This window comes from Carassius auratus, chromosome 47 (assembly GCF_003368295.1).
Source record: "Carassius auratus strain Wakin chromosome 47, ASM336829v1, whole genome shotgun sequence".
Taxonomy (NCBI): Eukaryota; Metazoa; Chordata; class Actinopteri; order Cypriniformes; family Cyprinidae; genus Carassius; species Carassius auratus.
The window spans coordinates 15,552,808-15,567,891 of NC_039289.1; the positions used below are offsets into that span (position 1 = coordinate 15,552,808).

Genomic DNA, 15,084 nt, shown 5'->3' on the forward strand with positions numbered 1-15,084 from the left:
GTGCTGTGATTGGTTGGCTGGGCCAGTGTGTGGTGTGATTGGTTGGCTGGGCCAGTGTGTGCTGTTATTGGTTAGCAGGGCCAGTGTGTGCTGTTATGTGTTAGCTGGGCCAGTGTGTGGTGTGATTGGTTGGCTGGGCCAGTGTGTGGTGTGATTGGTAGGCTGGGCCAGTGTGTGGTGTGATTGGTTGGCTGGGCCAGTGTGTGGTGTGATTGGTTGGCTGGGCCAGTGTGTGGTGTGATTGGTTGGCTGGGCCAGTGTGTGGTGTGATTGGTTAGCACTTATTCAGAACCGGTTCCGTTTTGTTTTGTTTGTTTAGTTTTTTTTTTTTTAGAATTGGAACCGTGAGCAATTTCTGTGTTTCGGTTCCAAAAAACGGTTCTAGTGCGACATTTGACAAAGCGATGATGATTTTGGGTTTCCCGTAAAGGATGTCACTAACCAAATAACAGAAACGCAGCCCTGCCTCTTTAATTACAGATCAATTTTTTTTCCGCGCTGCATAGTGTTTTTAACTGCCAGAAACGGCAAACATTCCAAGGAAACTTTAATAACCATATAAATCACAATACAGCGCAACAGCTCCTCACGGACGACTGCCATGCACAAACAAAACAAAACCACTAAATAAAACCCAGGCCTGGTCCTCGTCCTTCACTGTCGTCGCTCCTCTTTTAAATCCTTCCAATCTCCTCCGTGGGACTCGAGACCGGTGAGTGGAGCAGGTGTCGCTCATTTCCAAATCACTCCACCGACCTCGCTCCATTCCCAGGGCTCTCGGCCCCACCCCTCTTGTCACATTGAGTATTGTGCATTTTTCCTTACCAAATTTTTTTTAATAGTGGTTTAATGATTTTAATGGAATCTGAACTAGAAGCGGAAAATTTGGAATGATTCCCATCCCATTCGTCGATATTTGTGGTCTCACAAATCCCGGAAAATATCCATTGTTGTTCAAACAAGTCGTTCGTTGTAGTTTTTAAAAAGTTATTTTTGTTAAATAAAACGTATCCTTATGAATTGGACTTTGTAACTTTGCAGATCATAATTACTAAACTCATTTTTGTCATGTCATTTTTAATCAGTAATGAACTACAATTTTGTAAGAAATCTGCCCAGCTCTGTCAGCAAGTCTTTGAATATCTAATAAACATTTCATGCAACGAACCTCAAAAATCATGAAAGATGAAGAATGAGAGCTCCTGTTCGTCTGCAGATAAATCAGCCAGCAACTACTCAGGAGGAGGAAGAACCTGAGGGATATTTAAGACTGATTTATACTACTGTGTCGGACCTGTACAGTTTTGTATATTGTGATGCATAGGTTTATATGTTTTGTTTTTGTTGTTTTGCATATTAATGTCAATGCAGCATTGGCTGTGTTTATAAAGATGGATGATGTGATGTAAATATAATTGCTCTGGTTTGATTTTGTAGTGTCTAAAAGTGGCATGTTCTGCAGTCTGTTTGACGTGGTGGAGAAAGACAAAGCTTCTCCGAAGAGTTTGACCGTATTGCTGCAGAAACTGGAGGAAGAGGGGCTGGTGAGAGTCAGACTGGGCAGATGATACTGATTCATGTTTCTGTAGCTGTGTGCACATGAGCTGATTGTCGTCCTGTCTCTGCAGGTGCTGGTGAACATGGTGAAGGACAGAGGTTTCCTCTTCTTGCTTTCTGCCAGTCAAATGGCCAACTCGAGCGGTATGATCTAATGATGGTGAATGCTTGTGTAAATGAAATTGATCTTTGAAATATCTGAATGAAAGTGAATTTATTTTAATTTTACAGAGCGACAAGGTGGTTGGAAAATGTCCTCAATACAAGCACTTTTTATTTACCATGAGAAACGTGACTTGTTAAAGAGCTGTGAGTATTCTGATTGATGCAATTCTTCTTAAAGCCAGAAATATATTTTATGCATTGCAAGCACTTAACAGTTCTTGTGGCGAAATAAACATCATTACTCATGGGAGAGATTGAATTGCCTTCAAATGTCTGTGTTATTAAACAGATGTTATCATTCATTTAGCTAGTCATAAACGTACGAGTTCATCTTCCTTCAGCTAACCTGTTCAGCGAGGTTCTCTTCTAACTAATTTTGTGACTGTGCCAAAGTTTCAGTAGTCAGTACCACTACCGATGAGATTTAACGATTCTTGATACCTTTTACACTTTTACTTAAAGCCTTAAGCCTTAATGCCTGTAAAGGCATGCATAATGTGCATTGCAATGCATTATATCTTTTCATGAATAATTGTAACCAAAGTTAGAATGCTTTATAATATTTGAAGGTTTATTCTTCGTAATGTCGTGTTCTACTTTCTAAAGGTGCAACAATGACTAGGTAAATGTTATAATGTATTATAACTGTGTTACAGGAACTCATGAGATCATACAGTGCATTATAGTGTGCATTACAAGGCATAATTAATGCATTAAAACAACTTTTATAGTACATTAGGCTTTAAGTAAACCGTTAACCAATTAACTAACTGACTATAGCTTGAGACAAATTAAATAGCATTCTGATTTTGCTTCTCTAGTACTAATCTAGTAATAATTCGCTTTGATTTTTATTAAACAAAATGGATTTTCAAGATTTTTAACTGACATGGAGTTTAGAACACAACATCATACAGAATCAGTGGAATCTGTGGTTTTGTATTTGCATGTTTCAGTCAATCTTAATTTTATTGTTTAGTAATGAATCTCTAATGTTTGTCTTTATAAAGCATCAAATCCTTCTGAGACCTGCAGACCTGTGTCATCAGAGCATCACAGTCCCATAATGCCCCAGCATGATTCGTTCATCTCCGCTCTTCACTACGCCCTCAGCAAGGCTCACGCTGACCCTCCTGCTGACCTCAGCACTGCCATAGAGCAGCAGGTTTACGACTACCTCACTAACCTCCGTGAAGGCCAATCTCTGCAGCGCATTCGGACTGACTACGACCCCAAACTGGACGTCAGGGAAAAGCTCTTTCCAGCACCCAGGCAGAAGACAAACTGGGAGATCTTCATGCGGCCTTATATCTACAAACCGTCCGTGTTTACTATGCTTCTGGAGAATGTAAAGAAGAAGGTGGAGGAGCTCCGGATTCAGACGGTTGTGAGCGCTCAGAAAACAGCTCCTCATAATGACCCAGTAAAAGTGAAAGAGCTGCTGAAGCTCATCCAGCTGAACAAGAAGAGCTCGAAGGGAAAGGCAGATCCAGAGGTGACAGAGGACACCTACACACTGAAGAGGAAGGTGGATCTCCACGCCCATGAAGCAAGATCTAAACGCCAGAGAAATAATCCCAACCAAGAACTACGAGAAGGTGAGTAGAATGAAGCTTGAGGGCTGCACGATGAATCCTATTTTATATGATCACAACTTCCCTTCATGAAGTATTAATTGGCATCAAGCCTCTATAAGCTTTTATGGTTGTTATTGCCAGATTGTATGTAATTTGGAGTTTAGTGATCTCTGTTGAGATGTTTTGCTCAAATAAAAGTCTTAGGGGCCTTTCACACAGAATGTGTTTTTCCATTCCAGTGTGCAACTTCTCCATTGTCTTTCTATGAAAGCATGTACTAGACGGATGGGTATAATTGTTGCGCTGGCCTCTCTTTTGCAATTTCTCACATGTGAGCACTGTATTTTTAAGATAGGGGTCATATGATGCTTCTTAAAAGAACATTTGGTGTAAAGAAATGTTTATGTGGTTTAAAGTAAAAGAAAAAACACATTATTTTCCACATACTGTATGCCCCTCTATGCTCCATCTGCTGAAACGCATCTATTTTTACAAAGCTCATCGGTCTGAAAAGCGAGGTATGCTCTGATTGGCCAGCTAACCAGTTCATTGTGATTGGCCCGTTAACATATTGTGATGGCCTGTCTGGCTGAAGCGACGAGATATATACATGAAACCCATTATAAACGTGATATAAACATGATTTCTGTTCGTGTACTCTTTTAGAAGCCCAAACAAAGTAGTTTTAATGTCTCAATGAAACCGCGTCACACGGTCTAGAGTGAGCAGAGGCCGGAGGATTTGAGTTAGCCACGGTCTAGAGTGAGCGGAGGCATACGGGCTTGAGAATGGCACGACAGGATGATTTTACAAAAGAGCGTCCGTTGGGTTTGCGGCAACCACAGGTAACGACCCCAGGCAGGACTCTGCTTTGTCCACGATGAAAGCCTATCCGGTGATCCACAGTGCAAAGTTGATGTGTTTCCTCCGCGACCAGCACGGATCAGCTCCAGACTTGACAAAGCTGATAACGTCCTCTTTTGGCCAAACAAAGTAGTTTCACTTTCACTATGAAATACACAGCGACTACATGACACGGCGGCGGCGGCAGCAACAATACTACAACAAGAATAAAAGGTACACTGCCTTTTTGTGTGAACATCTGGGCGGGGTTTTGCAAAGCTTTTCACATATTGACGTTGACATGTGGGGGCGTGTTAGAACGAGACGTTTTTAGTGCGGCGTGGACGAGTCTTAACTTTTATAAAGAATATTTCTTTGGGTTTGAGACTTTAGTCTTTGCAACTTTACAGATCTTCTTTATGCAACAAGATCTTATAACACACCAAAGAGAAAGCAGAAATCGCATCATATGACCTCTTTAAAAGAATTTTTACATAGCGCCGCTCATCAGTGTCAGTTCCAAACCTGTGGACCAATCAGAAGACCCTGGAGGCGGGGCAAGTGTGGCAATCTTTAGTTTACAGTAACTTTTCATGGTAACTGTTTTATTTGATGGCAACATGGTGGAGGAGTCATTCTGCTTGGCACTTACAAAAAAAAAAAAAAAAAATACTTCCTGAGCACTGCGTTTCACGTGTTTTAGATGTAAAGACTCTGTGAACAGCCAGTCAGTTGTCTTTCAGTCGTTTGCACTGTTTGCTGCGACTAAATCTTTGCAAACCATGCATATATTATAGACTTTCTCTTCTGGTGTTGTAGAGGTGAGAGTAACATTATTTATATGTTTTAGCAAACTAACCATGATTAATCATTTAACCATTATCATGCATCCTTAATGAAGATAATCTTGTAAAAATAGACAAGAGATAAAAAGATGCAGCTACATTTTTCTGTGCACTGGGTCTTGCTTTTGACAATGAGATTGAATTGTGTAACAGAATTTAATGTCCTCTCTTCATCAGCGGACGAGAGACAGTCTACTTCATCTCTAGCAAATGTTCTGAGCAGCGTCTGCCTTCAGGACACAGACCTGAGGAACGACAAAACTCAGGGAGCGCTGAAGATCATGGAGATCCTGGACAGCTTTGGAAAGACTACTATTGACACGGACCTGCGCAGAGACAAGACCCAGGGGGCACTTGAGGTCATAAGGATGATAGACAACATGACCAGAAGCGCCACAGAGTCACCTGATGACACCGAGATGAAGGACACAGAGAACATTTCTGACACCATTCTGTTGGACAGCATGGTAAGACTCGGCCTTCCGACTGACTGCGACATTGATTTGAGGAAGAGATTTGTGGAGGATGAATCCGAGAGGAGCGACTGTCTGGAGGTAGATCAGTGTGCTCAAACAACACTACATTTACACCTTCACAAACTGTATACTAGTAGGGCTGCCCTCTAAATATTTCGGGGAAGAGGCTTAGTCAACTAACATTTTATTAGTTGGTTAGTCACAGAAAGGAAAAAAGTGTTCTGGGACAGACAGATGGTTAACCTTGTGGTAATATCAGGATATCGGGAAGGAAATCCAAATGTTTTTCTATAATTCATCCACCTCAAATATGGCTTATCATTTGAAATTGAAATAGTAGTAGTTTAAATAGTAGTTACTTTACATGGCCGCTTGCTCTAACATCAGAAAACACTAGTTTATTAATGAATCATTAAAATATCTTTATTTGTCATCATTGCCATTACATTTACTGGTGCATCGTGACAAGCTTTATGTGCTTGAGCTCAGAATATTAAAGTCCCTCCTAGTATATATTTAAGTAAATAAATTAACATAATTATGCGATTAGTCGAATAATGAATTAAATTAACCATTATTAGTCGAATAGAAAAATCTTTAGTCAAGGGCAGCCCTAATATTAAGCATTACTTGAACATGTACATTCTCTTGCCATTCCAAACTTATGTGACAATATCTTAGAAAGATATTAAGATCTTGGGATGTTGAGAACAATATCTATACTGCTTTTTTGTGCACAATGAAAGCATACAGTGACAGAGTCTATCAAGCTTAAAAAAAAGACCAATTAGTCCAATTTATGCATGATAAATTTTGTTTAGGTTTATTTTAAATGATGAACAGAACAGTTTTACATCTTGAAGACTTGAAGCTCTGAAAATCAGATACTGAGCTTTTGACAGCTTTGATGTTTGGTCAGAAGATGCATGAAATCCAGTGGTCTTGGTGCTCCATTTTTGTGGTTCGGACAAATGTAAGTCCAATCCAGAGATTTGGTTTATCTGCAATTTATGAAGTGCATTCTTAAAAAAGAGTGTCCAGAAGATTCTCACTAAATTCAGCCTTTGTGTTCCTCTGAAGAAAAAAAAAATATATATACAGATTTGGAATGACTTAAGGATGTAAATGTGAACAGAATTTATTTACTTTGGCTTTAAATAGCTTCAGAAACATTAATGCAACAGGTTTGAATAAATTTAAGGAGAGGTAGTGTAGAAATAGAAAAGGATAGAGTCTAGGGTGAGAGGATTTCAAGAAATAGTAGATGCCATTCTGCTAGTCTGATGTTGACCAAATTGACCTATCGGTAAGCCCCTCCCATCGAACGCAGATGAGCCAATGGCAGTTGAGTATCTGTTGCGCAGAGGCCAGAACTCGGACATCTTTGTTTCAGCACCATAGAGAAACATTGGAAGATCAAAAGCTTTCATCAGTTTGATGGGGTTTTATGCTACAAACGCCCCAAAAAATGTAATCGTGTTTGAACTAAGTTAGTTTGTCCACGAGGCAGCAACACTGGCCCGGGCTAGAAGAGGAAGAGACGCAGTGTTGCTAAGTGAATTGGGCTACTTTAACACTGTTGCCAGAGGTCGATTTTCATATCTGCGGGTAGAAGCGACTTCAATAACACGATATTAATGCCCTGGAGTGCGAATTTAAGTAGGGGAACCCCATCAAAAATCTGGGAACCCCTCGAAAGGCAATTGAGCTAGTTTTGTGCTTGTTTTGAGTAGTATTTGGGTGGGTTTTCTTGTGAAAACCTGGCAACCCTGATATAGACGCTACAAGAACAACATACCAGACCTTAACATCAATAGACGACTGCGACAGCATTGACAAGTGCTTGTGCTTGTGTTAATAATGTGTGGAAGTTAACTCTAGTTTAGTGTTGCTCATCCTTATCAAAGACTTTGCCATGCACCCCTAAAAAGGCTTATTCAAACAGCCCCCACATGTCTACGTCACTATGTGGAAATAATTGCTTAATGCCACCCAAATGTTCAAACAAAGAAAGAAGGTGTGGTTTCAGTAACACAGTTAAGTGTTAAAGCAGCCATGTCAAGAGCTCTGCTGTGTGTATCTAGGAAAAAACACTTTATTTGGCCTTACAAAAGTAGATGTATTTAGGAATCTTCAAGATTACTTACAACAGAAAAGCAGTGCATTTTATGGATGACCGTTTCGTGAACCTAGGAGAGGAGGTAATTTTGACTTTGCGGTTTTGTGCGGTTTTTCATGTTTGAGTGTAAGAGAGAGACACGGTCACTCAGTGGAGTCAGTGGTCTTAACTTTCCATGGCTTGTGTACTGCAAACACATAGGAGTTTCATCACTGTTTCTGTCACACCACTTCAGCCAATCACAATTCACTGGGTCAGTTGGCCAATCAGAGCAGACTGCTCTTGTTGGAAGGAGGACTTTGTAGAAACAAAGCATTTGAGAGAGGTGGGACATAGGAGACCTACAATAATGTACAGTATTTGAACAATAATGTAGTCTGTTACACCAAATACACCAAATAATGATCTTTAAAAAAAGCATCATACAACCCCTTTAAAGGTGCTGTAGGGAACTTTGTAAAAAAATATTTTTTTACATATTTATTAAACCTGTCATTATGTCCTGACAGTACAATATGAGACAAATAATCTGTGAAAAAAATCAAGCTCCTCTGGCTATTGCCATTTGCAGAAACTCCATCGCTCCCGGTAAAAAATAACCAATCAGAGCTGCGGTCCGTAACTTTGTTTGTGTTCAAAATGTATATAATAAGCGAGTACACCATGAATCCGTTTTCCAAACCGTGTTTTTGGCTTGTCCTGAATCAGTAGGGTACATCTATAATAAGTGTTTATATTCTGACTATTTTCGATTGCTTCAGGGTACCGCGGCGGAGTAACCCAGTACCTTTGTGATTCTTCATAGACATAAACAGAGAGAAGTAGTTCCGGCTACGATGTTCTTCCACAAGACGCAAGCAGTTCTGTTTATTAACCGCTAGAGCGTCAAAAGTTCCCTACCGCAGCTTTAATCTAGATTTAAACTGCAAGAGTGTGTCTGCCTCCCGAACAATGTTAGGTAGGTTATTCCAGAGTTTAGGCGCCAAATAGGAAAAGGATCTGCCGCCCGCAGTTGATTTTGATATTCTAGGTATTATCAAATTGCCTGAGTTTTGAGAACGTAGCGGACGTAGAGGAGTATAATGTAAAAGGAGCTCATTCAAATACTGAGGTGCTAAACCATTCAGGGCTTTATAAGTAATAAGCAATATTTTAAAATCTATACAATGTTTGATAGGGAGCCAGTGCAGTGTTGACAGGACCGGGCTAATATGGTCATACTTCCTGGTTCTAGTAAGAACTCTTGCTGCTGCATTTTGGACTAGCTGTAGTTTGTTTACTAAGCGTGCAGAACAACCACCCAATAAAGCATTACAATAATCTAACCTTGAGGTCATAAATGCATGGATTAACATTTCTGCATTTGACATTGAGAGCATTTTTTCTGAATTTAGCAGTAAGAAATTACTCGTCATCCAATTTTTTATATCGACTATGCATTCCATTAGTTTTTCAAATTGGTGTGTTTCACCGGGCCGCGAAGAAATATAGAGCTGAGTATCATCAGCATAACAGTGAAAGCTAACACCATGTTTCCTGATGATATCTCCCAAGGGTAACATATAAAGCGTGAAGAGTAGCAGCCCTAGTACTGAGCCTTGAGGTACTCCATACTGCACTTGTGATCGATATGATACATCTTCATTCACTGCTACGAACTGATGGCGGTCATATAAGTACGGTTTAAACCATGCTAATGCACTTCCACTGATGCCAACAAAGTGTTCAAGTCTATGCAAAAGAATGCTGTGGTCAATTGTGTCAAATGCAGCACTAAGATCCAAATAAACTAATAGAGAGATACACCCACGATCAGATGATAAGAGCAGATCATTTGTAACTCTAAGGAGAGCAGTCTCAGTACTATGATACGGTCTAAATCCTGACTGGAAATCCTCACATATACCATTTTTCTCTAAGAAGGAATATAATTGTGAGGATACCACCTTTTCTAGTATCTTGGACAGAAAAGGGAGATTCGAGATTGGTCTATAATTAACTAGTTCTCTGGGGTCAAGTTGTGGCTTTTTTATGAGAGGCTTAATAACAGCCAGTTTGAAGGTTTTGGGGACATATCCTAACGACAATGAGGAATTAATAATAGTCAGAAGAGGATCTGTGACTTTTGGAAGCACTTCTTTTAGGAGCTTAGATGGTATAGGGTCTAACATACATGTTGTTGGTTTAGATGATTTAACAAGTTTATACAATTCTTCCTCTCCTATAGTAGAGAATGAGTGGAACTGTTCCTCAGGGGGTCTATAGTGCACTGTCTGATGTGATACTGTAGCTTACGGCTGAATGGTTGCAATTTTATCTCTAATAGTATCGATTTTAGAAGTAAATTAGTTCATAAAGTCATGACTGCTGTGGTGTTGGGAAATGTCAACACTTGTTGAGGCTTTATTTTTCGTCAATTTAGCCACTGTATTGAATAAATACCTGGGATATGTTTGTTTTCTTCTAAAAGAGAAGAAAAGTAATATGATTTTTTTTCTTAATCTTCCTTAAGCAAATGTATGTATAATGTTATAAAAGAGAGAGTCCATAGTTTCTGTTACATCAAGTTGTTCTGAGGTTTTGCTAAGGAATTCGGATACATCAGGAAGATAACTTAAAAAAGCAGTCTTTTGTGGTAGAAGTGATGGTTCTTCGATACTTGTAACAAGAAGTAGAATTTACAATTTTGGCTATATGAAGCTTGCACAGAACTAAATAATGATCTGAGATATCATCACTTGGCTGAATAATTTCAACACTATCAACATCAATTCCATGTGACAGTATTAAATCTAGAGTATGATTTCGACAATTAGTAGGTCCTGAAACGTGTTGTCAGGACCTAGCAAAATATGTGCAGCAAAATATATACACAGTATTTGCATGAATATAATGGTTGATAGTTTTGATGTATGATCAACATTAAGGGCTGCTTATGATTAAGTGTGCACATCAAATTATCCTGACTCATCCTGACTGTCCTGCTTTAGTCCCGATTGATTGGTTAGGTTATTTCAAGTCAGGTTTTGGACTTTAATTCCTTCTTACCATCTTTTATGAAAAAGACCCCTGATTTTCAATAAGCCTAGCTTTATCATTTTTTATCCTTATTACATCTGTTTTATTTGTTGAACATCAATTAAATTGTTACTCTTAAATTGGTTTGGATGTTTTTTGTAATTTTCTAGTTTGGGGAACAGACACAGTCTCTATAGTGTGATGTGAAGGTGAAAGGGTCTCTATGTGCTGAGAATTAACTGATTCCTGTGGTGGGAGGTGGCTCTGTATGCTATTCCTTTCGTAGCTGTTGTTCTGCTGGTGAATGTAGAGCAGCGAGTTGTTAGTTTTGCATCTTTGATGGTTTGTATTTCTTCAGTCATTTGGCTGATAACGTACTGGTGGTGGTTTTGATTATGTTTTTGCCATTTCAGGAGGAGACCGCTGGTAGTTTGAGTAGTTTAGAAGCATTTAGCCCTTGTTCAGATTCTGGAGGACAGCAGCGTGGTGTCAATCTGCTCGGGGAGAAGACCATTCCATGGGTGCTGATCCCCATCACAGGTAAACTCACGTAACATGAGGTAAAGAGCAAGAATGATGCAAAATGTCTAATAATGACCTTGCACATCAATATCAGCAAATAACACTGCCATAATTGTTTATTTTTATTTGTTATTAACATACATATCAATTCTGCATGACCAAATTCTAGGTCTTTCTTTAACCCTACTCCATACCTAAAGATAACTAATACAACAACTACCCTACTATCAATAAGCAATAAGAGTTGATTGAGGGGAAAACTCTTAGTTAATAGTGAATTTGATCTGTATTCCCTAATCTAAAGTCTATACAAGTTCTACAATATAGGGGTGTGACGGTTAGTATATAACCGTGAGACCGGCGGTTATAGCTGAACACCGTCATTAGAACTCTATAACCGCCAAAACAGTGTCATTAAAATATTTTTTACAAACATTCTTTATCAAAAATTTTCATTTTTTAGATAGGATCATCAGGTGCGCAATATATCGGGAGACATGGTTTTCACCACTTAATGAAGTTTTGTAAATCGTCAGACATATTTACCACTTCATTAAATTTTGCTTTGTAGAAAACCTTTCTTAAAAACAAATTTCGTTTTATACAAATTTTATCTTAATTTTAATAAATGTTTCATCAACCAATTGCATGTATTTTAATAAAAAACTGTGACATGGAAGCACCAGCACGCCGCGTTCACTTGCACTGCACTGTGAACTTGAGCACATCTCATCGTAAATGAAACTCAGCGTAGGCCTATGCCTCATACATTAGCATTAAATATCTTTGCTCCATCCTTTCTAGAACAGACGAGGGCTTTTATTCTTTTGCGGCTCGCATCGGCAAAGCAATGCATCGTCCATAGAACGCAAAACAATCAGTGGATGGCGGGCGGGTGCAGCTTTGAAATTTGCTCAAAAAACTTTGGCGCGGATGATGAGTTTTGTGACAGATCTCCTTAATAAATGGAGGTCTGAAATCCTTGCCCCTTTACCGATCAAGAACAACCAATTGATTCGGCAGATCCACTAGCATGGTGGCGAGACAATGAAACACGCTAACCCCCCCCCACCCCCCGACGGTTAGGTTATGAACCGTCACATTTGACTCACGTCATAACCGTCATCACCAATTCTGGCACACCTCTACTACCGTATTGAAATGCTAAAAGACTGTAAAGAGACACTCTTGGAAGATGCATTAATGCATTTGATGGTGAATTGGAGGGAGTCTTAATTTGTGATCTCTGGAAATATAAGAGTTGCCTTAATTTGGTGAGTGGAACAGCATTTTAAATTCTATATTGTACCGTATGTTTATTATACATGTAAAGCAACATGGGGAGATGTATAACAGTGTTTCCTGAGAATGAGCACCATACCAAGATTGTAAAAAAAAAAAAATGCAAGTTTTTTTGTGGTTTATAAATAAAAAGATATACTTTAAAGAATGTGAATTTTCTTAATTGTTGCTTAGGTCTGAAAACAGAGAGATACTCCCAGAGACAGATGGACTATCCTGAAGATCCACGCTTCGTTCAGAGCCCAACAGTGTCTACACACACCACACCTGACATAAAGGAGCTGTCTCCTCTCTACCAGCCAGACAGCAGCAACACAGCGGTGGATCTGGATGTGCAGACAGCAGCAGAGGTGGACGATGAAGACCCCGTCCCTCCTGCTGTCACCACAGATCGTCCCACAGACGCAGCCACGTCCTGTAGCAGTTTTGACCACATCGTTGACGATCTCATCTCGAGTTTCTCCAGGGAGGTGGAGCAGCTCTTGAGGGCCAAACATATTTATTATGTTTCTTGCTCCAGCGCTCAGGGCTCACGAGATCCACTCCATCCTCCAGCTGTGCCACTTTCCGATTACGTGTCAGACTACAACACTTCGTTTCCTGTCAGTAACTACATAAGCTCTTTCCATGACAGCCTGATGATGTTCATTGACCCTCAGCATGTCAGTCGTTACTCCGGAGCTCAAGATGATGTGACGTCCTCCTCATCTGCTACAGATGTTCCTTCATATGTCCTTGATACATCCTCCTACTTTAATCCATGTGCTTCCTCGTCTACAACCTCTAAACCCAGCAGCACCTTTGAATCATCTGGGAGACCGTGTTCCCCTTCTAGAGCCCTACCTGAACCAATGCCACAGCCACATCATCCCTCAGGTTTACCCGACCCTGATATCCACCAGCCACCACACCAGATGGCATTGGAGCAGGATTCGCTGACCCAGAAGACACCGGTAATGAGCATCCCTCATGATCTTCACCAAGGCCTGCGTGAGATGAATGGCAGTCTGGTTTCTGAGACTACGGGAGCTGTGGAGGGTCAAAAGGATGCCTCGATGGGACACACTCATTCTGCCATCAGCAGCATCATCGATCAGCTGCAGCCCGAGGTGATCAGTAACCTGGTGGAGATCATCAAAGGAGTTCAGAAGAACACCGTCTACTTCTACATCCATTCCACAGATGAGGAGGAGAGCGATGTCTGCTGGGAGATTAAGGTACTTCTAGTGCCAAAGACTGTCAGTCCAAATCCGCCCTTTGTGCATGTTTGATTGGAATACGATCATATTTATATATTATATATTATATATTTACGTACAAATCCGTTTCAAGTTACATACATATGTGGTTTGAAATTCCATCCAAAACACATTTCTGGAAATCCTTTTCAGTCCGACTGCTCACATCGGATTTTGCAAAGTTTTTTACATTCCTACATAACATCTGATGTACATTGTAAACACGTCAGATGTTAGCAGTGTCCGAAATCCCTCACTCGTCCCCTAATCCCTATATAGTGTATGTCGAGTGAAATGAGAGAATCAGAGAGCTTTTTCATACAATATGAATTGTAGCTCACCCGCGCCAGTCAGAGACTAAGACTGCGTATATGATAATTCCAGTGCACTATATAGGGGATAGGGAGCGATTCCCTAGAAAACGTCTTTGTAGAAACAAGGTTGTGCTGTTGTGAAGTGCTAGTCAAGCAGAAAAGGTGTTATATCGCTGGTCTACATACCTCTTTGAGTTTTGCAGCACAGAATACGGCAGACATCTGTGTCACAAACTGTACTGCTGTTATTGTTGTTTTCAGTGTAAACATACAAACACAACGTCACTGCTATAGAAACCAACGCAGATATGAAGTCAAACTAAACATTGGAAACGCAAATCAGATCTGAATAGTTACTATAGTGTGGAACGTCATCCATTTAGATTGAATTCCAATCAGATATGCACAAGAATCTGAGGTAGACCGACAATGTGAACAAGGCTTTTATATACTTGGTATAAATGTGGTATCCAAAAATGAATATCCATGCCACAATTTATGAAAATATCTCACACTCTAATAGAAATTCAGACCCTCTTTACACCTATATTTAGTGCTGAGATCAGATTTTAGTCACCAGTTTCAAAATGGCCAGTTAGGCAGAAATGTTGGAGCATATAAAGGTTATTTGTCACACTGAAGTTGCCCAGAGATCTGGAGACGTACTCAGCTTGTGCTGTTTTAACATTCGTAACAGGAATATTTGGAAAAGTTGGGGGATTTGGAGTGTAATCCTCATGGTTTCCTTGAAAAAAGCAGTAGTTCAGACAAACTGCTGGTCATCATTCAGAACATGGACATCACCGCACAGGTTCACAAGGTAAGCCAGAGCTCAGCACTTCACCTTGAGGAGTCAGATACATCATTGAAATATGTTGATTCCTTTTAAATTTTGGAACCAGTTTTATTGGAAGACGCTAGATGCTGTGTTTTGTACCCACAGATACCTTCTTTAGTTTCCTTGAAGAAGCATCCGTCTGTGAGCTTTGCTGGCGTAGACAACCTGAGTGACATCCAGAACCACACGTACAACGAGCTCTTTCAGTCCGGAGGCTTCATCGTCTCAGATGAGCAGGTCCTGAATCCAGCGGTCATCACTGCACGTAAT

At 40.1% G+C, this 15,084-nt stretch overlaps 1 protein-coding gene across 1 annotated transcript in view; it reads left to right on the forward strand.

The window, feature by feature from the left end:
- Positions 1 to 15,084, forward strand: part of LOC113065224 (protein TASOR-like) — a 40,108-nt gene that overhangs the window by 18,043 nt on the left and 6,981 nt on the right. The window contains exons 11-19 of the mRNA XM_026236493.1: positions 1,438 to 1,544; positions 1,629 to 1,701; positions 1,789 to 1,866; positions 2,733 to 3,320; positions 5,165 to 5,541; positions 11,014 to 11,140; positions 12,599 to 13,641; positions 14,674 to 14,796; positions 14,920 to 15,079. Of these exons, the coding sequence (XP_026092278.1) occupies positions 1,438 to 1,544; positions 1,629 to 1,701; positions 1,789 to 1,866; positions 2,733 to 3,320; positions 5,165 to 5,541; positions 11,014 to 11,140; positions 12,599 to 13,641; positions 14,674 to 14,796; positions 14,920 to 15,079 (2,676 nt within the window). The remainder of the gene's footprint in view (positions 1 to 1,437; positions 1,545 to 1,628; positions 1,702 to 1,788; positions 1,867 to 2,732; positions 3,321 to 5,164; positions 5,542 to 11,013; positions 11,141 to 12,598; positions 13,642 to 14,673; positions 14,797 to 14,919; positions 15,080 to 15,084) is intronic.